General features: G+C 43.5%; 1 protein-coding gene across 1 annotated transcript in view; it reads right to left on the reverse strand.

Moving 5' to 3' along the window:
* Window positions 1-21,119, reverse strand: part of LOC124613048 (discoidin domain-containing receptor 2-like) — a 116,565-nt gene that overhangs the window by 48,050 nt on the left and 47,396 nt on the right. Inside the window, exons 5-8 of the mRNA XM_047141623.1 lie at window positions 19,271-19,450; window positions 8,760-8,893; window positions 8,393-8,600; window positions 4,914-5,018 (exon numbers count right to left, since the gene is read on the reverse strand). Of these exons, the coding sequence (XP_046997579.1) occupies window positions 4,914-5,018; window positions 8,393-8,600; window positions 8,760-8,893; window positions 19,271-19,450 (627 nt within the window). The remainder of the gene's footprint in view (window positions 1-4,913; window positions 5,019-8,392; window positions 8,601-8,759; window positions 8,894-19,270; window positions 19,451-21,119) is intronic.

A 21,119-nucleotide genomic window follows, 5' to 3' on the forward strand; every position in this document is an offset into this window, starting at 1 on the left:
ATACTGTAGCAGTCAATGTGTAGCCAGCAGCGATGTAGGGTCAGTGTGGTCGCACGGGCAACTGAGTTATGCTTTATTGGATAGCGGGGAGCGGGGACACCTAACTCGCATCACAAATCTGTCGCAGCTGTCGCATGGTCTAAGCTGTAGGGTCAGTGTGTCATGGAATAATGTCCCTTTCCAGTACAATTTTCTCAACATGTAACAGCGACTCTCCCGTATTAGCATCTACTAAAACAAGAAGGGTTTTCTTCGGTCCACTTGGAGACATCTGCATTAACTAAGAGGGACTTCGAGGTTATGTTCCAGCCGAATGCCTTCCTAGCGCGGCCTCGCTTGCCGTGAGCACCAGCACTCCAGGCTGTGACGTCAGACGCCGACAGACTGCTGACTGCCCAACGCAGATAGCATTCAGAGAAAGCCACGACGAAGTGGCACCGGAGCTACCACACAGAATCACGCCAAGCTCCCTTCAGGGAAGAAGCACAGCTGTCGGCGGAGCCCGCTTGGGGGCTGTCACATCAGCAAGCAAGTGAGTTTACTGTAAATCTTACTCCACTTGGCATGGGCTTCAGTCACGTAAGACCCATAATCGGAAGTAAGACGGATGTGAACTGCAGCCTAAGCGAAATTCAGTAGCGAAATGTCGGAAAATGATCCCGCACCATTCTTGTCAAGGAGACAAGGTGCTTACAACTGATTCATTAGATATCACCTAGCCCCATCGGAACTTCTTCTCATGTAATGAACTATTCGATACTACTCTAAATTTAGCAAGACTTGAGCGGATTTCCCTACCTAAATTACTAGTTCTTATTGTGGATGCTCATAGAGATTTCTGACAGTCAAATAAAAAGTACAATTGTTCCGTAAATACATTCTTGTATAGGGGTTTCGATATGTTGTCAGGTATCGAAATGAAATTTAGCAGTCACAATTCAAAAAGTATGTGATTTGCAATGAATATACAATACTTCTATTCTCCATTGTCATCTGAAAACAGAATATCTGTCTCCATTTGTAGTTTTATTAATTTTACCATCGATAATGGAACAGATTTTCTGAATTAACGGGTTGTTGGGGGCTTCAGTCCATAGGCTGATTTGATGCAGCTCTCCATGCTATGCTATCCTGTTCAATCCGCTTCGCTTCCAAGTACCTACTGCAACCTACATCCTTCTGAATCTACTTAGTGTATTCATCTCTTCGTCTCCCTCTACGATTTTTACTCTCCACGCTTCCTTCCAGCATTAAATTGGCGATCCCTTCATGTCCCAGAATGTGTCCTGTCAACCGATCCCTTCTTCTAGTCAAGTTGTGACACAAATTCCTCTTCTCCCCAATTCTGTTCAGTACCTCCTCATTAGTTACGTGATCTACCAACCTAATCTTGAGCATTCTTCTGTAGCACCACATTTCGAAAGATTCTATTTTCTTCCTATCTAAACTATTTATCGTCCATGTTTCCTTCCATACCTGGCTACACTCCATGCAAACACTTTAGGAAACGACTTCCTGACACTTAAATCTATATTCGATCTTAAAAATATCTCTTCTTCAGATACGCCTTCCTTGAAATTGCCAGTCAACATTTTATATCCTCTCTACAGTTATTTTGCTCCCCAAATAGCAAAACGCATCTATCAATTTAAGTGTCTCGTTTCCTAATCTAATTCCCTCAGAATCGCCCATTATCCTCGTTTTTCTCTTCTTGATGTTCATCTTATATCCTCCTTTCAAGACACTGTCCATTCCGTTCAACTGGTCTTCCAAGTCCTTTGCTGTCTCTGACAGAATTACAATGTCATCGGCGAACCTCAAAGTTTTTATTTCTTCTCCATGGATTTTAATTCTTACTCCGAAGTTTGCTTTTGTTACCTCTACTGCTTGCCCAATATACAGATTGAATAATGCCGGGGATAGGATTCAACCCTGTCTCACTCCCTTCCCAACCACTATTTCCCTTTCATGCCCCTCGAGTCTTATAAGAGCCATTTAGTTTCTGTACAAATTGTAAACAGCCTTTCGCTCCCTGTTTTGACCACTGCCACCTTCAGATTTTGAAAGAGAGTATTCCAGTCAACATTGTCAAAAGCCTTCTCTAAGTCTACAAATGCTAGAGACGTAGGTTTGGCTTTCCTTAACCTATTTTCTAAGATAAGTCGTAGGGTCAGTATTGCCTCACGTGTTCCAACATTTCTACGGAATCCAAACTGATCTTCCCCGAGGTCGGCTTCTACCAGTATTTCCATTCGTCTGTAAAGAATTCATGTTAGTATTTTGCAGCCGTGACTTATTTAACTGATAGTTCGGTAATTTTCACACCTGTCAACATCTGCTTTCTTTGGGATTGGAATTATTATATTCTTCTTGAAGTCTATTTCGCCTGTCTCATACATATTCCTCGCCAAATAGTAGAGTTTTGTCAGGGGTGGCTGTCCCAAGGCTATCAGTACCTCTAATGGAAAGTTGTCTACTCCTGGGGCCTTGTTGCGACTTAGGTCATTCAGTGTCCTGTCAAACTCTTCACGCAGTATCATATCTCCTATTTCATCTACAGATACGTTCTCTTCCAGTTCCATAATATTGTCCTCAAGTACAACGCCCTTGTATACACCCTCTATGTACTCCTTTCATCTTTCTGGTTTCCCTTCTTTGCTTAGAACTGGTTTTACATCTGAACTTTTGATATTCATACTAGTGGTTATCTTTTCTCAAAATGTCTCTTTATTTCTCTGTAGGCAGTAGCTATCTTACCCCAACTGATACTATCCACTACATCCTTACATTTGTCCTCTAGCCATTACTGCTTAACCATTTTGCAATTTCTGTCGCTCTCATGTTTTTCACGTTTGTTTTCCTTTCCGCTGCTACATTTACTGTATTTTTATATTTTCTTCTTTCATCAGTTAAATTCAATATCTCTTCTGTTACCCAAGGATTTCTACTAGCCCCTGTCTGTTTACCGACTTGATCCTCTGCTGCCTTCAGTATTTCATTTCTCAGAGTTACCCACTCTTCTTCCTTGTATTTCTTTCCCCTGTTCTTGTCAATCGTTCCCTAATACTCTCTCTGAAACTCTCTACAACCACTGGTTCTTGCAGTTTATCCAGATCTCATCTCCTTAAATTTACACCTTTTGTGCAGTTTCTTCAGTTTTAGTCTACAGTTCATAACCAAGAGATTGTAGTCAAAATCTACATTTGCCACTGGAAATGTCTTACAGTTTAACACCTGGTTCCTAAATCTCTGTATTACCATTATATAATCTATCTGACACCTTCGAGTATCTTCAGGCTTCTTCCATGTATACAACCTTCATTTATGATTCTTAAACCAAGTGTTAGCTACGATTAAATTATGCTCTGTTCATAGTTCCACCAAGCGGCTTCCTCTTTCATTCCTTCCCCCATTGCTTATTAACCTACTGCTTTTCCATCTCTTCCTTTTCCTACTATCGAATAGCCGGCTGCTGGTGGCCGTGCGTTTCTAGGCGCTACCGTCTGGAACCGAGCGACCGCTACGGTCGCAGGTTCGAATCCTGCCTCTGGCATGGATGTGTGTGATGTCCTTAGGTTAGTTACGTTTAAGTAGTTCTAAGTTCTAGGGGACTGATGACCTCAGTAGTTCAGTCCCATAGTGCTCAGAGCCATTTGAGCCATTTAACTTTGAAAATATTAACAGCCAACTGTCAGCAGGGCTTTAAGGAAAATACGATAATCAAAAGGGACGGTTTGGGATCCAGTCGCACCTTGGTTGCCGATTGAAAGTAAGAGGTTGTTTGCTTTGAAGTACTCCATATTATTGTCATATTGTTTTCTAAGTTCTTCAACCTTTAAGCACAGTTGCGCATCTTAACCCTGAACCTCTCGATATACAGCTTTCGAATTAAAAGTTACGTCATCTATTCTGAGTTACTGAATTACTTTTGTCACCAATGGTGCTTTATAGTTTTCATGTGTTGTAGAAGGGCATTTAATAAGGGAAACTGTGTCCAGTGCGGTAATGAACACCGCTGTTTTACAGATAACGGGCGGGATCCAATCCAGCCGTCTAGAAATTTCTGTCATACTGTTTGTTGTTTCGATTTGTTTTGCATATGCTTATTCATCTTAAGGTGTAAGATCGAAAAAATTTTGCAGATTTGTTCATTCTGAACAAAATTTATGCTTATGTACTGTTAAATGAACAGGTTGTGTGAAAAGGAAGGTATATTGGTGGGTCCTCCCTTCCACGTTTCCTTAATTCCGATAAGTATCACGTTTCATTTGTAAAAATGTGTATGCACAGACGAGAAGATTAAAGTAAACTGCTATTGCGAACTGAAATTGCTGATTCTTCTCTGGAAAAAATAAGCACTAATTCTTACAGCATTATCACGAAATCTACCTTTAGCATAGGAAAGAACAGCCACCAAATGAGGGACATGATGTAGTGAAATTAGAAGGAAAGTCAGCGTTGGCCCTAATTTTGATGGTTTATTGCCAGCAAAATCGATTTTCAGTCACATAATGATCATCTTCAGTGCTGTAGTGTACAAATTAAAACTCATAGGTACTGGTGTCAAGTGATTATCAGCAATCAAAGCTATGAAAGATCACAATAACGTTGAAGGTTTACGGATAACGTGCAACATTATGGAAGAATCGCACTAATCACAACGTTTCATCGTCCCCAGCGGTACAGTTGTTATCTGACATTCTCCTCACCAAAACTCTGTGCCACATATAGCACTTCTTACAGAAAACAAAGTGTTCCAGTTGACTGGTGAGCTTTTCCGTGCCGGAGAGGGTGTGAGCCCAGTGAACTAGTATCCTGAGTGCTCAGTCCTTCTGCAGCGGGCAGTGGCAGCTGCCGGCGTACGAGTGCAGAAACAGCTAGGTACCAGTGCTACAGGGACGAGTCGTACTCACCAGGCCGTCCCCCGGCGTGCTGCTGGTCCCTCTCGATGAACACGTCTTGCGCCGGAGCGTCTTGCGCGGGCAGCACCTCCTCAGAGAAGTTGCCGTGCGCTATCACTGCAACGCAGGACACATCGTCATTAGCTGCGGTACACAAACCTACCTCACTGTTAAAATTATTTAAAAGCAGCCGATATTAACTTCTGACTGGTTTCGGCCTTTTAATTACGGGCCATCATCACATCATCAGAGTGACTGATCAGTAACAGTGACTGAGGCATCAACAGCGGGTCAGGCGCCGCCATCACCGTCATCCAGGTGGTGCAAAATCTGATGATGGCCCGTAATTGAAAGACCGAAACCGGTCAGAAGTTAATAACGGGTGGGAGCAAGACTGCTTTTAAATCATTTTATCACAACAATATCGCTGTTCTCCGACAATGTTATATAAAACTACCTCAGTGTCCTAGAAAGAAAGAACTATGGCTTTGATTTAAATAAGATAACTACAGAAAATTATTTTAAAACGATACATTATTTCATTATGAATGAAATAAATAACATGCTTAATAGGAGCACACGAGTAGCTTCAGTTTTGGTACACAATGCCAATACCGTAGACAGAGGTTTCTTTTGGAAATGGCGATGACACGGGTCGGTGGGGATTATAATGGATAGTAATAACGAGCGGTTGAGACACTGTGCAGCAAAGCGTTGACAGTTCAGTAAAGGACTAGAGCTACAGTGAACATCTAGGTCATCCAGAAAAACTTCCTCCTAATGAAGTGCAGAAGCCTTCGATCCTTACGTGTATCTTTGTCAACTGTGCTTCGAAGAGTAAAGGGACTTGCACGAGCGCAGTAACGACATCATTACACGTCCAACGCATGGAAACGGTCAAGTAGACTTAGGCGTCACGTTCTACATACATGCTGATGGCAGGGTACTTAGTTCCCTCACAAACATAACATGACGCTGTGTATAGAGCTTACCAACAGGGCACCGCTTGGGCAGGAGATGAAAGCGTGTTCGGGGTGATGACATGGTTTGAAATGGGACCCTTCACAGATGTGTTATTACCTTCCACTGGTCAACAATTCTATTGATGTCCGTCGACAGCACTCTGAGAGCAACAAGTACCTTCAACAGAAAAAGAACTAGATCCCCCAAACGCTTCAGAAATGTACCAAATTACCTTACTTTTGTTCTTTTGATTGCATATGACATACCATGGAGTAAGTTGTGTGGACTTTGGACACAGTTCCGATGAATCTCTTTCCGTTTTGGATTGTCCGATGCTTTCTATGGCATTTGGAGATCAGTTGATGACGAATCGTCACAATAATAAGGGCGATAGGTGATGTTTCACGCTACTAGATACATACCACTGCTTCATTTTCTCGTGAGTGTATTTTGGATTGTCAGCACAATTAAACTGTGATATACAGGATATATTGGAGGGCAGCGTGGAGGGTAAAAATCGTAGAGGGAGGGCAAGAGATGAATACACCAAGAAGATTCAGAAGGATGTAGGTTGCAGTAGGTACTGGGAGATGTAGAAGCTTGGACAGGATAGAGTAGCATGGAGAGCTGCATCAAACCAGTCTCAGGACTGAAGACCACAACCACAACAACATACGGGATGAAAAGGATGGGGCAAGGAGGGTAGAATATCTGAAACCTTACCGACATTTCAAGTCACTCTTCGTTTTTCCACGTCAGCAGTTCCCTAAGCGTTGCGCTAGATATGACCTCTCCTTATATCGTGATTAAAATCTTTCGGTGGAAAACATACATTGTTGTTCTTAATAACCATTTTTTCTCTGAATTTTATAAAATTCTGCAGCACGCAAGCTATGCACTTTTGATGTAATCGTTAGTTCAAGTTTACATGTAATTAACACAATGAAGCTCGTTACTTTGCTTGAAAATGTTTATGGAGACACAGTAACTGGTTGTTAAAAGCTCATTTAAGCGAGCGTAAAGCTGGTTTTTATTTGAAAGAACCTCATGTGCGGTAAGTACATCAGCCAAACTCTTACATCACCCCTTTATTTCGAAATTCATGGCACAGAAACAAAAAATTAGCTCTGAAGCACGGGTTTATATTCCTTTGCAGTGTGTCCATATCACTAAACCAAGAAATAAACCTTTGTACGACGATAGAATCTTCTGTTTCCGATGCGGTGTTTTAGACAGCACTCCCGAGTGACGTCAATACGTGATGGATTGGCCCCTTGCTAGAATTCCGGGTCTAATCCATCGTGCACATTGATGACATCTTCAAACCAGCCCTGCTCCAAACTGTCCCACTCTTCAATAATGATTCTGAGTAAGTCGCGCAGAATACATTGTCGTTGTCGACGTCCAAACGCAGGTCGTTTCGGTCAATGCTACGGAAGAGTCGTTTGGGTTTATGTCTGGCGAAGAGGTAGGCAACCTTATTCTGGTGACCTGCCACTCTGAAGGAACATGTTTACGAGAACAGGTGAGTGATCTTCCATCAAGATGAAATTGTCACCAACATGTGGGCGATTTGGTCCAAGTATTCATTGCAGAATTTCGTCCCTGTACCGTAGAGCAGTGAGAGTGTCCTCAACATATTCGAGAGGTGTACGGTGGCTCAAAGTAACGCCACCACAGAGCATTACAGCACCACTATCCTGTTGCACATTTGAGAGCGGTGTTGGAGTCGTTCGATATCACCGAGTTGTCTCCAAACACGTTGTCTGCGATGATCAGGGTACAAACAGAGCCGAGTTTCGTCCTTAAACAACCTCCGACCTCAATCCTGGGACGTCCACTCTGCATTATTTCTTGTCAATCTGTAACGCTGTCCATGGTGTTTGGTGTACGACGTCATCGTCGCCATAGTCGATGGGAATACAAATTCGCAACATGAAATCGTCTCCCAACAAGTTGATGCGAAACGCGAAATCCTGAAACCTCCCCGAACGTCGAATTCAGTTCTGAAACACTCACATCACGGTTCCTTTGACTTAAATATCATAGGTATCTGTCATCCTGTGCACCTGTCAACGTGCCCGGCCTGTGCAGCGTAGGTCCTCAGCGCACCACATCATATCCGCACCACATAACTTTGACGCAGGGTCATACGTTGAACAACTTCCCTGTTTCACAAGGCTATTGCGCTTAACATGGTGATGCGAACCTGATCATTGGTCGCCACTGTCCTCCCTGGCGTGATAGACGTTCACTTCGCTGTGCCACAGACGCCTCTAATGCGTCTCTGCTGGTGCTTAATTTCAAGTGAAATGCTGCGCTTCGCTGAAGTGTGGTGGTCTACGCGTAGGTAGTGCTGATGGTAATTTCCAAACAATGCCAGGCACGACCATCCGACCGACATGGGGACTGTCACAATAGCAACACACCTGCACGACATATCGGGATGAGGTAAAACTTTCGTTGATGTGTGCATGGGAGCGTTTGGAGTAGACATTTACTATGGCGCATGTGTAAGAGTTACTCACCAGAGTCAAAAGAAACTTCGCTGATCATGATCCACCTGTTGGCGAAGTGCAGCCGGAGTTTCACGAAGCGGCCCACACGATGATGCAGCTTGATGGTGATGTTGCGCGAGTTCTCGAAGATGCGGTCCTCCATGTACGTGAAGGTGATGGGCTCGCCTTCGTAGATCTTGCCGCCAACGCTGAACAGCACGTTCGCCTCCGAGAACACCTGCACTGGAACCCAGGACGACTTGACTGTCATCTCTGAGTCGACAAAGCGCGTCGCCTGGCGCTCGGGCAACGCAAAGTGTCGCAAGAATTCAGAGACAGGAAGCGACTTACAGCGGGTAATGCAATGTAGATAGTTCAGGTATGTTCACGCACTCACCTGCACATCCCGCGTGAACTGGTTGTTGCAAAATATGTGCACGGCGTTGAACTCACGAACCTTGTCGAACTCGAACTTAATCTCAACGGGCTGCCCTCCGCGGGTGTCGTTCCTCCAGCCGACCCATCCTTGGCCTGCACAACATAGTGACGACAGATGAGACGAGAGAACCACAAATCACAATCATAAAGGTGTGCTTACACGACGAGTACAAAGTCAGGTATTTGACATTCAATATCAGTAATTGAGCGGTGCAAGGAAACAGCGCTATCGAGTCAACCAGCGACTCCAGTTCTAACTACTGTTGGAGGAAACCAGCCAGTGAATAAAATATCTGACATTCTAAGTTTGACATTCCAGCATTTGAAGTAAAGGATTAACAAAGAAATAGGTTAACAACAACGTGTTAAAGCCAAAACGACGCTACCCAAAAAAATGCAACACCCTCAAAGACATGTTATTTTACGGACAGGTTAGTTGACAGGTATTTCATCAATGAACGAGAAGGTGATGAATTTAGAACAATTGAAACACATATGTCACAGTAAAGGAAGTCCAGATAGTCGCATAAGTACACAGTGTACTTCTGGCGGCAACGTAGGCGTGTATGCTGGCATGCAGACAGTCATAAAGCTACTGAATGGTATCCTACGGCAGACTACCCAAAGTATGCTGCACCTTTCGTTGCGTTTTCACAATGTCTTATGTAGGTGTTATAGAATAAATTCCCGCTTCTTCATGACCCATACGTGTTCAATTGGAAAGAAATCTGACGATCTTTCTGGACGGGTAGTTGTTGTACACCACGAAGAGCCGTTTCTTTTCTTGCATTGTGCTGAAAAAGCACATCACCTTCCTGTGAAAGAAATGGCATTAGCACAGGGACGACAGCCTTATCACTTTAACCTGCGAAATGAGACCGCGAGTTGTAACAGATGGCCCCCACGCACCATGAAGCCTGAAATGGAACCTGTGTGTCGTGGACAAATGCACGCTGGGATGGGCAGGTCACCAGGTCTATGTCATGCCTGTAGGTCCTACACTAGCAAGCAGACAGAACCTGTCCTCATCACTGAAGACAACAGAGCGATATTGAATTCTCCAGTCAATTCTTCGACGACACCAGACAAGCCATGTTTGGTGGCGTCGTGTCGTCAATGGTAATCTGGCCAGAGGCACATGTGACCTCAGTCCTGCCACAAGCAGACCATTCCCAATGTACCCTAATGGTACAGCAGGTGTAGCATATGCCCTGTCAGTCGGCCACTGCTGCTCGAAAAATTCTTGGACTTCATCGTGCGTGTGTACTACGCGGACTTCCAGAACCTGGTCTACAGGTGTGGGAATGTTCCGCTGACCACTGCTGGAAGCAGCCACACACCACCGATACATTCTAACCATCATGTCCATTAATCCATCGATATGACCATCCGGCTTCTACCGGGTTCGTTGAAATGATCGAAGCTGTTCAACAGACAGGAATATTTACTCGTCGATGAGACTTAGCTGTACTCTAGAGTGAATATTGGAGGCACAGTTCAGCACTAAACTCAGCACAGTTAATGGCTACAGAGTCAAAACAGGAGGGGCACAGATAGGCCTACAGAGCACCATTTGATCGCATATGACCATGTCAGATGAATCTCTTATCACCAGCTCCACTCAGTCGCACATATTGTACCCTGGTGCCATTGAACACATTCCTTTGAGGATGTTGTATTTCTTTTTTCGGGGTAGGTATTTAGATCACGCAGATTATGATATAGTTAAAAAACCTCGAAGATATCTTGAACAAGCAGAATAATCTAACAAATGATAACCTAACTCGTTCTCTTTTAAACTGTTACCTTAAAGAAGAAGATAACCTCAGTGGAGCCATTTAAGACATGAACTTTTTTTCGTATGTGTATGTGTATGGCTTAAATTTCGTTCGAATCACCCTCTATAAATGTCCTAAAACGATCTGACAATCTTGTTGTTTGTAAGTGAAATTATTACGAAGATAGGGCTTACAAATCTGATGCTGTAAAAGATTTTTTGTTTGACCACACCTGTTATATAATGTTTATTCACGCTGAACTATGCCTTGCTCTTGAAACAAAAATTCATTATTTTAGTTTACATGATATCTGGAGGAGGATCCATTGAAGATATCAAAATCGTAAAAGAAAGCTTTTATTAAGTACATCATAGAAGGTGAACTAAGCTTAAGTGAGAAAACCATGCAGGAAAAAGTATGCAGGTGGGAGACTGAGGAAAGATAATGGAATGAAAATCAATAAGAGAAAGAACCATTGGTGTCTTTAATCTATTTCGGAATATAAAATGTTCGTACTAGGAAAAAAGCGTTCCTGAATAGAATTTTAAGAGCTACAACTTCAGGGTTTTAGGTAAAATATACGCACCCAAATGTTTAAGTACCTTTAAATAAAACATTTCGACATGGTTATTATCAGTCGTGTGGCATCCAACAGCGGCCTATCCGTTAGATCTCATTCTAGTTGCACAACCTGCCGATCTAAAATTTTGTATCAATATATCTTGTGCTCATAAACTGGTTGAAAAAGAGTGGTCACTTACGAATGAGAGAAATATTGAGTACTGAGACAGAATAGTTTCACATTACGCCCTGCTGTTCAAAACAATGCCAATTTTTGGAAAAAATATATTTTTTAACAGAACGTTTCTGCCCTCTGATAAGCAGAGATCCAAGAACACAGTCTAGAACGGCATGAGAGGAAGGAATGGCTAGATGTATGAGGGTGAACGCACGTAGAGAAAGACGAATGTAGTGCGGACGGCTGCTGTAAATACTATTGTTTATTAATTATGCTTTATTTAATTTGTGTATGATTATTATTCAAAATAGATTCTAATATGTTTCGTACTGGTTCCCCCAAGCTAGTTCTCGCGATAAATAAAATAATTAGTTGGCATGCCTAAAAAATAATTCAATACTCTTTGCTATAGAAGACGCAAAATGAGCGGGAAGAGTATGAATATTTTATTGTCTACCACCTACACAGGAATGAGAGAAATAATAGGTCGCACGGCAAGAAGTAGGAGCTAATTTTTTCCATGTGCTGTTCGCGAGTGTAACTGTCTTAGAAATGTTTTGAGAGTGGTTTCATGAACTTCCTGCCAAACACTTAAGTGAAGGCGCGGCTCGTGATTTCCATATTGGGGATGACTACCAAACTTACTACGGGAACTTTGGTGCCAGGTTCTTCTAAAAAATTTTCAGAATGTAATTAATTTCAAATACTACACTAATAGATAACAGGAAAAGATCACGTCAAGAAAAGATCTATAGGCAGCGCGTTTAGCCGACGAGATCACATATCCCGACACTTCATCGCAATAAACCGTACTAAAAAGACTCGTGTTGGAGAATTTTATCTTCATTGCACGCTTAATGGCTTTCGTGTTTTCAGTTCCGAACACGAGAGGTGTAATTTTTATCGTGTGTATCCATTCCGCGGTGTTTATGAGTTTACGTGACAAAATAGTGATGTTACGTGACTTTACGGGGCATTTTCTGTGAATAATTGACAGAAGCAAGCCGAGCAGCCTCTATGTTGATGTAAATGTTTGTGAAGCCAACGTATCACATCTGCTGTTTTCCGTATTTATACGACAGTGTTAAGAAAATATGCAGTTTAAATGAAACCTTACATTAACGAGCTCTCCAAAACTTGTCACTTTCATCTTGGGTTTTTGTACTAATATGTTGGGAAACAGGATTTTTGTAGCTAAAAATGTGACGGGTTATTGGTCGCCTGAAAGTATATAAATGCCCCTGCTTGGCTTTGAACTGTTTATGTTTTTACTGATTTTTATGTTGGGTCTGCGTGCACGATGTTCCTGCACTGTTATCCTAAACCCATGACCCAAACATTTACTTAATAAAATGCATACTGAATTCATATTGTGCTGCTTTCAGACTCAAAGTATGCTACAGTTTTTGCCAATATAATAAAACCGACAAAAATTCAAGCATAATACATTCACAAAAAGAAACACGGTAATAATGCACTTCATCGCGCAGTCGCAAGAAAGAAGGTTATAAATAATTGAAGGTAATTTGACAGGTTTTGCGTGCATGTTCTTCGAATCATTCATGAAACTCTCCGTCGATTGTGCACATACGTCACTAGTGCGCTCTAGCGAGACGTCTACATCTTAGAACACCATTCCTTCAGAACGTAGAATTGACAGCGCCAGAAACAAAAAACTGTATTCTACCCCTGTAAAGTATAAACGTTAATCTTCAGTCAATGACGCACGACGTTCAAAGAAAAGTTTTCGGCCGCGAAGCAGCGGAATGTGAAAGTCACGTGGAGGTTGCTAAAAACCAGGCTGAAAGAAATGGCCCATAAAATCTCCACTCCGCAGAAGACATCCCCCCCCCCCCCCCATAGCTCTGCGGCGTGGAGATAGCCGTCATTTAAATGCGCAGCCTAAAGAGTGGCTACTACCTGTTTCAAAAACGTCAGTCGACATCAAATGTTCGAAAAACGTTAACAGTCGCTAGGTAAATTCATATGGGAAATATTCGAGAAGTGTCCTGATAATTTAAATTCTGTAATCAAATTGTGAAAAATATGTTTTAACAGGTGCACTCTGCGACAGAGAAAATGACGTACCACCGAAGGAATTATCTGAATAGGACGAAACCGGTAGACGTGATGTACATATGCAGACAAACTCATGATTACAAGTTCAAAAACGTTGGATTATTTATTCGAGAGAACACAGTTCAGAAACTGAGCAACTCAATAACGTGTTGGTCCACCTCTGCCACTTACGCCGGCAGTTATTCGTATTCGGATTGACTGAGTTGTAGGGCGTCCTCCAGAGGGGTGTCGTGCCAAATTATTTGTAAGGTTGAGCTGTAAGGATGCCGTGGATGACAAGAAGAAGGGCTCTGATTTGAAAAGAAATGGCAACGCAGAACATCACTGGTAGATGTCGGGCAGTATGGCGGGCGTCAGTCGTTTTGGTATTCCACCACAGTCAGGACGCATCTACAGGTAAGTCATTGCTGGTCATCGGGGTTCAGTTAGAAGCGGGATTCACCACTGAAAGCAATTCAACTCCATTCAATTAGATAGCAGGCCGACGACGTCAATGGAGACGCCCTGATCAGCGTGGAATATTAACCTGACTGTTGGCCGCCATGTTCCTGACAGCAAGGAGTGGTGGTTTGGGGTGCCATATTTTTTTCATAGCAGGACCCCGTTGGCTGTCATCTGCATCACCCTTACAGAACTGCGGTACGTCCAAGATATTTACAACCCCTTCTGCCTCCTTTCATAGCAAGCCATCCTGTGCATACATTTGAGTGAGATAAAGCCCGCCCGCACATGGTGAGAGTGTCTGTTGGCTGTCTTCGTGCTTGCCAAGCTCAGCCTTGGCCAGCAAGTCTTGATCTAAACCACATCGTCCATACGCTTCACATACGTCTTGGTGGTCGTCCTCTTCACCCACAGACTCTCCAAGGACTGTCATGGGCTCTAACTGAAGAGTCGAGAACATTTACAGCATTATTGGTAGGGCCCTCCAACCAGTTCGCGATTTCGACCATTTAACGCGCCAGTTGGACAAAAAAAATGATTCAAATGGCTCTGAGCACTATGGGACTTAGCTTCTAAGGTCATCAGTCCCATAGAACCTAACTAGCCTAAGGACATCACACACATCCATTCCCATGGCAGGTTCGAAGCTGCGACCGTGTGGTTGCGCGGTTCCAGACTGAAGCTCCTAGAACCGCTCGGCCACCCCAGCCGGCCCAGTTGGACAGAATTTGGGACGGCATCCATCAACAGGATTTGCAACACCACTGTGAATCAATACCAAGCCGAATAACTGCTTGCATAAGGGCCAGAGTGATGCAACGCGTTATTGACTTGCTCAATTTGTGAAGATCTTTTTCTTGAATAAATCATCGATTGTTTTCTTCAACTGTAATCATTTGTTAGCTTGTTGGTACATGTACGCCAGTTCTACCGATTTCCGTCCCATTCAGGTAATAATCCTTCTAGGTACGTCGTTTTTACGTATGTTTTCTTCTTAGAGTGTATTTTGGGGCGGCTCCCTCTCAGGGCCTTTAACCACGAGCCGTGCTTGCTTAAGTGTGAACTGCGGCCTAATCATATAAATTTACATCTACGAGATTACTCTGCTGTTCACAATTAAGTGCCTGGCAGAGTGTTCAATGAACAACCTTCAAGTTCTCTCGCAACCGTTCCACTCTCGAACGGTGCGCGGGAAAAACGAGCAAAAAAATAGTTCAAATGGCTCTGAGCACTATGGGAATTAACTCCTGAGGTTATCAATCCCCTATAACTTAGAAAACCTAACTAACCTAGGGACATCACACACATCCATGCCCGAGGCAGGATTCAAACCTGCGAACGTAGCAGTTGCGCGGTTCCAGACTTTAGCGCCTAGAACAGCTCGGCCACTCCAGCCGGCTTAAACCTAAGGAAATCACACACATCCATGCCCGAGGCAGGACTCGAACCTGCGACCGTAGCGGTGGCACGGTTCCGGACTGTAGCGCCTAGAACTGCTCGGCCACCCCGGCTGGCAAAAACGAGCACTTAAATTTTCCTGTGTGAGCCCTGATTTCTCTTATTTTACCGTCATGATTACTTCTTCCTATGTTGGTGGGTGCGAACAGAATGTTTTCGAAATTTGAGGAGAAAACTGTTGATTGAAATTTCATGAGAAGATCCCGTCGCAACGAAAAGCGCCTTTGTTTTAATTATTGCCACTGCAATTCACGTATTATGTCTGTGACACTACTATCTCCCCTATTTCGCAATAATACAAAACGAGCCGCCCTTCTTTGAACTTTTTCAATATCATCCGTCAGTCCCACCTGATGCGGATGCCACACCGCACAGCAGTACTCCAGAATAGGGCGGACGAGTGTAGTGCAAGCGGTCTCTTCAGTAGGTCTGTTGCACCTTCTAAGTGTTCTGCCAATGAGTCGCAGTCTATGGTTTGTTCTAACCACAGCATTATCAACGTGATAATTCCAGTTTAGGTTATTTGTTATTGTAATCCCTAAGTAGTCAGCCAAAGATACAGCTTTCAGATTTGTGTGACTTATCGCGTAATCGAAATTTAGCGGATTTCTTTTAGTACTCATATGAATAACTTCACTCTTTTCTCTATTCAGGGTCAATTGCCACTCCTCGCACCACACAGATATCCTACCTACATCATTTTGCAGTTGACTTTGGTCATCTGATGACTCTACAAGACTAGTATCATCTGCAACTAGTCTAAGAGGGCTATTCAGGTTGTATCCTATGTCGTTAATATAGATCGGGAACAATAGAGGGCGTATAACACTTCCTTTGGGAACGTCGGATATTACTTCTGTCTTACTCGATGACTTTCCGTCTATTACTACGAACTGTGACCTTTATGACAGGAAATCATGAATCCAGTCGCACAACTGAGGCGATATTCCGTAGGCACACACTTTGGTTAGAAGAAGCTTATGAGGAACAGTGTCGAAAGCCTTTTGAAAATCTAAAAATATGGTGTCAATTTGACATTCCCTGTCGATAGCACTCATTACTTCATGAGTATAAAGAGCTAGTTGTGTTCTGCAAGAACGATATTTTCTGGACCCGTGCTGACTATGTGTCAGTAAATCGTATTCTTCGAGGTATTTCATAAGTTTCGGATACTGCATATGTTCGAAAACCCTACCGCAAATTGACGTTAGTGATATGGGCCTGTAATTCACCGGATTACTCCTATTTCCCGTTTTGGGAATTAGTGTGACCTGAGCAACTTTCCAGTCTTTAGGTATGGAACTTTCTGTGAGCGAGCTGTTGTATGTAACTGCTAAATCTGGAGGCCTTCCCTTTATTAAGTGATTTAAACTGCTTTGCTACACCGAGTATATCTACTTCTATGTTTCTCAACTTCGCAGTTGTTCTTGATCGGAATTCAGGAATATTTACTTCGATTTCTTTGATGAAGGAGTTTCGGAAAACCGTGTTTAATAACTCAGCTTTGGTGGCATCGTCAACAGTGACTTCACCGTTGTTATCGCGCAGTGAAGGTGTTGATTGCGTGCTGCCACTGGTGCGCTTTATATATGAACAGAATATCTTTGAGATTTTTGTCAGATTCCGAGACAGTTTCGTTGTGGAAATTATTAAAAGCATCTCGCATTGAAGCACGCGCTATATTTCGAACTTCTGCAAAACTTTGCCCATCTTCGGGTTTTTGCGTTCTTTTAAATTTGGCATGCTTTTCTCGTTGCTTCTGCAACAAAGATATGACCCGTTTTATGTACCGTAGGGGATCAGTACCATCACTTATTAATTTGTCTGTTATGTATCTCTCAATTGCCGTCGATAGTATCTCTTTGAAATCATTCCACATCTTTTCTACGCTTACATGTTCAGATCGGAAGGAGTCGAGAATGTCTGTTGAAAAGGTGTTAAGAGCATATTTATCAGCTTTTTTAAATAGCTGTACTTTGCGTTTCTTTTTGATGGTTGAGGGTGTTACGGTATTTGGCCTAGCAGCAACTGCCTTGTGGTCGCTAATCCCTGTGTTCGTCATGATACTCCCTATTCGTCCAGGATTATTTGTTGCTAAGAGGTCAAGTATGCTTTTGCAACCATTTACGCTTCGAATAGGCTCATGAGATAATTGTTCAAAATAATTTTCTGAGAAAGCATTCAGTACAATTTCGGCTGAGGTTTTATGCCTGCCGCCGACTTTAAACTTATAATTTTGCGAGCATATCGAGGGTTGACTGAAGTCGCCAGCAACTATAATTGTATGAGTGGGGTACCTATTTGAAATGAGACTCAAGTTTTCTTTGAACTGTTCAGCAACTATATCTTCTGGGTCGGGGGGTCGGTAAAACGACCCAATTAATAGTTTAGTCCGATTGTCATGTTACACTACCGGCCATTAAAATTGATACACCACGAAGATGACGTTCTACAGACGCGAAATTTTACCGACTGGAAGAAGATGCTGTGATATGCAAATGATTAGCTTTTCAGAGCATTCACACAAGCTTGGGGCCGGTGGCGACACCTGCAACGTGCTGACATGAGGAAAGTTTCCAACAGATTTCTCATACACAAACAGCAGTTGACCGGCGTTGCCTGGTGAAACGTTGTTGTGTTGCCTCGTGTAAGGAGGAGAAATGCGTACCATCACGTTTCCGGCTTTGATAAAGGTCGGATTTTAGCCTACCGCGATTGCCGTTTATCGTATCGCGACATTGCTGCTCGCGCTGGTCGAGATCCAATGACTGTTAGCAGAATATGGAACCGGTGGGTTCAGAAGGGTAATACGGAACTCCATGCTGGATCCCAACGGCCTCGTATCACTAGCAGTCGAGATGACAGGCATCTAATCCGCATGGCTGTAACGGATCGTGCAGCCATGTCTCGATCCCTGAGTCAACAGATGGGGACGTTTGCAGGACAACAACCATCTGCACGAACAGTTCGACGACGTTTGCAGCAGCATGGGCTATCAGCTCGGAGACCATGGCTGCGGTTATCCTTGACGCTGCATCACAGACCGGAGCGCCTGCGATGGTGTACTCAACGACGAACGTAATTTTTTCGGATGAATCCAGGTTCTGTTTACAGCATCACAATGGTCGCATCCGTCTTTGGCGACATCACGGTGAACGCACATTGAAAGCTTGAGTTCGTCATCGCCATACTGGTGTATCACCCGGCGTGATGGTATGGGGTGCCATTGGTTACACGTCTGGGTCACCTCTCGTTCGCATTAACGGCACTTTGAACAGTGGACGTTACATTTCAGATGTATTACGACCCGTGGCTCTATCCTTCTTTTAAGCAGGATAATGCACGACCGCATGTTGCTGGTCCTGTACGGGCCTTTCTGGATACAGAAAATGTTCGACTGCTGCCCTGGCCAGCACATTCTCCAGATCTCTCACCAATTGAAAACGTCTGGTCAATGGTGGCCGAGCAACAGGCTCGTCACAATACGCCAGTCACTACTCTTGATGAACTGTGGTATCGTGTTGAAGCTGCATGGGCAGCTGTACATGTACAAACCATCCAAGCTGTGTTTGACTCAATGCTCAGGCGTATCAAGGTCGTAACTACGGCCAGACGTGGTTGTTCTGGGTACTGATTTCTCAGGATATATGTACCCAAATTGCGTGAAAATGTAATAACATGTCAGTTCTAGTATATTTGTCCAATGAATACCCATTTATAATCTGCATTTCTTCTTGTTGTAGCAATTTTAACGGCCAGTAGTGTATTTCGCAAGAACTATTTACTTCTGTTTCACTACATGGCAAACTACTTCTGACATCAATAAGTACTCCACCGCCAACTGTATCCTTTCTGAACACTACTAGATCTCTGGCAGGGAAGTCAGGATACAACAAGAAATCGCGCCTTTGCTCTGCTGGTTGGAGAACGAGCGCATGTCTAGGGCGGCAGTGGCAGGTGGCGGGCGGCAGGTACCTCTGTCGGCGGCCGTGTAGTGTCCGGCCCGGAAGGTGTCCGGCGCGACGCGGCCGTCCGTCAGCTGGCCGAGCCCCCGGCGCAGCTCGCCGTCCCAGTGGCCGTCGTACGTCGCGTCGAAGAACTCCCAGCCGGCGCCGCGCTTGTCGCCCTGCGGCATCGAGTAGCTCACCACGCCGTCTGCAACAAGCAACCACTCCTACCTGTCACCAGTGTTTGCAACAAACACTTCGTGCAGTTATTACGAAACGGTAAACAGCGCGTGCAGCATTCTCCAGTTGTCGTCCGGTCGCAAATAAGAGGTGTTACAGTAAATAGCTAACAGAAGGACTCCCTGCTGAGACACCACCACCAGCTAGTTCCCTCTGTGTTAGTTCGAGGAATAAAGTCGCCCGCTGTCTCAAGCTCCTTTGAGCAGTAGCACCCTGATACGTGCAAGGCATGGGGGATTTAGAAGAATTACTGTCAAATAAGGCAGAAGGCATAAATAAGATTGCTTGGTATATTCTAAAATCATCAGTGGTAATGAAAACCAACCGACTGTTTAAGCTGTTTATCAGAATCTACGAGTCTGAATTTCGGTGGATAACGTACACACAATGCTTAGCAAAGCAACGGTAGATAGATGCGTTAACTACCCCACAATCAAATTAATATTTCAGGCATCCAAGTTAATAACAAGAGTAACATACAGAATAGTGGAAAAGCCATTTGCCAACCTGCCAACGTGCCATTTGTCAACCTGTTAGATGATCAGTTGGCCTTTAGGAGGAGAACGGCACAAGGGCGGCAGTTCTATCGTTGCTCTTGATAATGGAAGCTACACTTCAGTAGAAGCATGATACAGTCATAGGTTTTGTCGACCTGGAGACAGCGTTCGACATCGTAAATAGGTGGAAAATGTCACAAATCATCAGGCTACTAGTTGTAAAGTACAGGGATAGATGGGCAATAGTCAGAAAGTACAAAGACCAAGAGGGAAACACAAGATGACAATGAACGAAGTGCTGCGATCAGAAAAGTTTTAAGGCAGGAATGCCCTCTTTCAACCGTACTGTTAAGTCTGTAAATCGAAGAAGCGGTTCAAAGAATAGGTTCAGGACTAGGGTTACAATTCAGTGTGAAAGGATATCAGTCATGAGATTTGCTGATAACTCTAATGTCGTCAGCGAAAGTGAGGAAGCATTGCAGAACCCGTCGAATGGTAACAAAAGTCCGGTGAGAATAAACCGTGCACATGCAGTAAAACTAAAAGAAACTACTGTAATGGTGAATAGCAGACAGGAGTGTAGCGATAGCTTAACATAAAGACTGGTAACTACGAAGTAGACAAAGTAATTGAATTCTCGTATCTTGCAAGCATTTGGCATAACGCCGTTGGTAGCACGGAGGTCATAAAAAGCAGACTGTGACAGGCAAAGATAACATTCTTGGCTGAAAGGAGTCTGCTAATATCATATACAGGAAGAAGTTTTCCGATAATATATGTCTGGAGCACAGCATTGTAAGGAGAACTATCAAAAAGACTTGAAGTATTTAAAGGTTGTACTACAGAATAATGTTGATAATTAGGAGTTGACTGTTAAAATATGAGGTGGTCCTTTGGAGAATTGCTGAAGTATGGAAAATATGGTAAACAGAACAACAAGGAGGGACAGGATGACAGAATATGTATCAAGACATGAAGAATTAACATCTTCATATTTTCGAGGCGCAAAGACTGTTCCATAAAACTTAGGGCGTGCAGCCGCATAATTTCGACTTCTTCTAATATTTCGGCTGAATACCATCCAGCCATCTTCAAAGTGAGCTGAAATATTGGAAGAAGGAGCCGAATTTATCCGGCCGC

This window comes from Schistocerca americana, chromosome 4 (genome assembly GCF_021461395.2).
Source record: "Schistocerca americana isolate TAMUIC-IGC-003095 chromosome 4, iqSchAmer2.1, whole genome shotgun sequence".
NCBI lineage: Eukaryota > Metazoa > Arthropoda > Insecta > Orthoptera > Acrididae > Schistocerca > Schistocerca americana.